Source organism: Mastomys coucha, unplaced genomic scaffold, assembly GCF_008632895.1.
Source record: "Mastomys coucha isolate ucsf_1 unplaced genomic scaffold, UCSF_Mcou_1 pScaffold11, whole genome shotgun sequence".
In the NCBI taxonomy this organism is placed as follows: Eukaryota; Metazoa; Chordata; class Mammalia; order Rodentia; family Muridae; genus Mastomys; species Mastomys coucha.
In genome coordinates this window covers 16930935-16935079 of record NW_022196893.1, presented here as the reverse complement: position 1 = coordinate 16935079, position 4145 = coordinate 16930935, and the positions used below count along the sequence as shown (strand labels likewise).

Sequence of the window (4145 nt, the reverse complement as noted above, 5' to 3'; positions counted from 1 at the left end):
GGCGCTGGGGAGGTGCTGTTAAGACTCAGCACCTTTAATTCTGTCCCTAATTTACACAAGGCAAGGCAGGAAGGGAACCCACTCTGAACAAGGTCTCCCCCAAACTGAATCTCTCTTACCTTAAAAATGGGGAAGTTCCAAGGACTGCAAGGTCTGCCTCTGGCCCTATAAGCCTGCTCCTTACCCTGGCCACAGGTAGGGACAGGGGAACCAACATCCAGACTAGCCCCTCTCCACCCTTCAGAGGTGCTGGTCCGGCCCTGGACAGATGAGGTCTTAAGCTATGGACTGCCACATAGCACTCCACCTTAACGGTTGTATAAACACATAGGCCTAAGCTCCAGCCCAGGTGCCAACTGTCCCCAGAACCTCATAAGCTAATGTCCAAATGAAAGGAAAAGACACACAGAAAGCAGCGTGTGGAAAAGGAGGCAAACGTCCACAACTTTCCCCCGGGTCATCTTTTGGGCCACACAGGCCAGGACAGCCCTCCTCCTTTCCAGTTCTCCCCCACCCCCAAGAGTGGGTCAGTAGGACATTTGCTGCGCCCTCATCCTGACACCCTCCCGGCCCCCCGCTAACGGCCTAGGCATGGTGACCCATCCAATTCCACCCCATATCATAGTTTGGGCCCTGTGTCCCATCGACATCTGCCTCTCGCCTACCAGGACCCTGACCCGCACAGCGCCCATGGTACGCGCGAGGGGCAGCCGTGACGCGCGCCCCGGGAGCGTGTGTGCGGGCGCGCCCGCGCTGCGCCCCGAAGGGAGGGTCGCCGCTGTGGGCCACCGAGTGAGGGAGGCACAGCACACTGGATCGCGGCCCGGCGCCCGGGACAGAGCGTGGCGAGCGTCGCCCAGGTCCGTGTGGGAGTCCGCGTGCGCGCCGCTTACCCTGCGGGGTGATCGGGGCCAACTCTCATCCACCCGCCGCCGCGGCGCCCCCCTGGCCGGCCACCCGGCCGCGCTGCACCTGCCGCCCTCCCGGGAGCCCAGAGGCGCCGGGGAGCGGGGACTACGCGGCCCCGCGGGTGCCGGCCACGAGCGCGGAGGCGGCGCCGCGTCGCGCGCTCACGTCCCGCTGCGCGGAGTCTGCGCGCCCCCGACCGGGCCTGCGCAGCCGCCGCCCCGCTCCGCCCCCTCGCCTCCCCGCCCGCCCTATCGGGTGCGCGCGCGCGCGAGCCCGATCACGCGGCGCCGCCTTTGTTTGGGTGACCCACGTGGGTCCTCGCCGCGCGTGCCCCCGCGCACGCGTGGCCGCCCGCCAGTCGCAGCCACGGGCACAGCTGAGCGCAAGCATACATTTCCACTGTCACCCCTCTCCCGGGGGAACTGGCTTGACGGTTACTGCCAATGGGGAGACCCGCGCTTGGAGTAGAAATACTTGTCCTGGCATCTCCAGGCTGGACTCAGAGCACAGCTCCACACTGAGAAAAGGACATGGAACCTGCACCTGGAGGACAGTGAGCAACTCCTCCCTTCTCCCCGACTCAGTACCTAGCCAGGAATGGCTCCACACACCTTAAAATGTCACCTTAGCGATAGGAAGCCTACTTCAGCCCTAGCACTACCTTAAGGAAAAGAGATCCTCCGGTAGACACTTCCCCGTTTTGACTCGACTTTCAAAAACAAGGGTTGTCAGGTCCCAGAGGGTAACTAATGAACCCCAGGTCCTAACCTGGATGGAGGACCGTTGAGCAGCACCGTATGGGGTCTGACCCAGGAGGCCCACTGTAGGGTAGGAGGTGACTAGCAAGCTCAGCATCAGCAAGTGGAGGCAGCACGTTAGACCTGTGCCCACATGACCCCACGCTTGCTCTGCGGGCTTTGACTACCTCACCTCCAAACCGCTCAATCCAGAACAGTCCCCCACCTTATTATGTCTCAAGCACCCCGGGAGGTTTGAGGGGTGCTGAAGGACTCTGAAGCTTTCGGGGGGGAGGGTGGAGACGGCAGGATTCAGGCCCCCTTTGTCCTCCAGCATTGCCTACCTTCCAGACAGGCCTTGGTACCAGGGTCAGGGGCTGGCATCCAGAGGGGCTCCAGTAGGTGAGCTCTCTCTCTGCAGAATGAGAAGCAATGCTCGTGTATGGCACAACATGAGGTCTGTTCCATGGCTCTCGGCTGGCAGGGTGAGGTGCCAGGCTAAGCTGCCCGCAGGGCTTGGTCCTGGCAAGATGAGAGCTACTTTGGGCAGGAACCTCCTCTGAGTCACCTTTGTGTGGCATCCCAGTCCAACACCAAACACCATGCCAATCTTGCTGATTCCTCCTATCCCTGGCTTTTCCTCCTTCCTCTCTGTCCTCCAGCAAAACAGGACTCTGGTCCCCACCCCCACCCCCCAGCCCCCCTCCCCCAAGCACAAGTTCTACTTTCCTGCCTCCAGGATTGCCTAGGAGCTCCCAGGGGAGCTTCTCCACTCTGACCCTACCCAACCTTCCAAGCTCACTCCACAGTTTCAGCTCCACAAGTCCCCCCTGAGCAGCCGGGTTAGAAAATGGTTCTAGCTTCCCATGAAGCCAGAGTTCTCAGGAGTTATTCCCCAGCCCTTTCCTATGAACTCGGCTGGGCAGCTTCTACAAGGAAAGGCTCAGTGTATTCATGTAGGTATCCCTCCCTGCTGGAATTAAAATGTGCCCCCAAAGTCCCCAGTACACCCATGTGGCATGGTGATTACTTTGGAGGGCTCTGCCCTCAGAGTGGCTTTATAACTGTAGCTGTGGTTTCATAGAGTAGGCTTTGGCTGGAAGGGGTTCTGGTTTGAATGAGGATGGCCCCCATAGGCTCATTTGTTTGAGTGCTTGGTCCCCAGATGGGGGACACTGTTGGGGAAGGATTAGAAGGTGTGGCCTTGCTAGAGGAGGTGGGTTTGAGGTTTTACAAGCCCACGATCCTGGTTAACTTTCTCTCTGCCTCGCATCTATGTCTCAGGGTATAAGCTCCCAGCGACTGCTCCAGCACCATGCCTGCCTGTCTGCTACCATGCTGCCTGTCATGATAGTTATGGACTAACCCATGGGAGCCCCAAATTAGACACTTGTCTGTAAGTTGCCTTGGTCATGATGTCTCGTCAAAGCAATAGAAAAGTAAGTCCCTGACACACGCTCCTACCCAGCTCCGGCATGGCAGAGGCTGGCATGGCAGGCGGGTCCTCACTACCACACAGGACATCCTGAAGTCAGCCAGCGCAGCTACAGAAGGGCACCATGTGTGGTGTTTCAGGAAGCCCTGCCCCTTACTTCCAGTCACTCTCTCCGACTTCCTGTTCTTCTGTAGACAGGCCCTGCCCTGAGCTCCTGGCCTCAGGGGAGAATCTTCCCTTGCCTTATTACTGTAGCATATCTTCATCTCTGCTGTTTCTGGTTCAGTCTGCACGTCTTGGTGGTGATGGGAAGGGCAAGGGAGCCTGGGAGATGCTGAGGCTTCTGGTCAAACTGAGCCACCTGAGGCCATAGCACCTATCGCCCCATCAGGAAGGGAGCCAGCAGATACACGCAACAGCCCGACCCTGGCATAGCCCAGAGGGTGCCCTGGAAAATTCTTTGCATGAGTGACCAGGATGAGGAGAGAGGCAGGAGCCCAACAACAGAGGCAAACTTCCACAGCCTTCCCGGGATCTCCAATCCCTCCCTTCTGTCCGCAAACATCCACTGGGTTCCCATTTCCTGGCACTGCCTGGTGGAGAATGAAACTTGTCAGTAAAGTACATTCTAGAAGACAGACTTGGACAGACACTACCTCCAGGAGAACTTGGGGTTTCCATGACCACCATCTACTCGGAGTCTCCTCATGACCATGGCCCCTCATTAACTGATAAAGGTTATTGTGGTTTGGACTATGTCTCGCAAATCTGAATATTGAAGTCCTAATCCACCAGATCTGGGGACGTGGCTGCATTTGAAGGCAGGGTCTTTACAGAGCCCAGAAAAGCCAGTGAGTGGGGTCATATGAGCTAGCTCCAGTCTAGTTTGCATGGTTCTTGGGGGGGGAGGGGAGTATTTGAGACAGGGTTTCTCTGTCCTGGAACTCACTCTGTAGACCAGACTGACCTTGAACTCAGAGATCCACCTGCCTCGGCCTCCCAAGTGCTGGGATCAAAGGCTTATGCCAGCCACCACTGCCCAGCTATTATCTGCCTGGTTCTTA

The 4145-nt window shown here is 58.3% G+C and overlaps 1 protein-coding gene across 2 annotated transcripts in view; it reads right to left on the bottom strand.

Annotated features, from left to right (window-relative positions):
• Positions 1–2075, bottom strand: part of Gramd4 (GRAM domain containing 4) — a 79343-nt gene extending 77268 nt beyond the window's left edge. The window contains exon 1 of one of the 2 annotated variants that reach the window (XM_031352149.1): positions 1991–2075. Coding sequence is in view for 1 of the 2 variants with exons in the window: in XM_031352141.1 (XP_031208001.1) it covers positions 894–922 (29 nt within the window). In the remaining variant the exon portion in view is untranslated. Of the gene's footprint in view, positions 1–893; positions 1093–1990 lie in introns of those variants that run through there. The other variant, XM_031352141.1, reaches the window with a different exon arrangement.
• Between the last annotated feature and the right edge of the window lie 2070 nt (positions 2076–4145).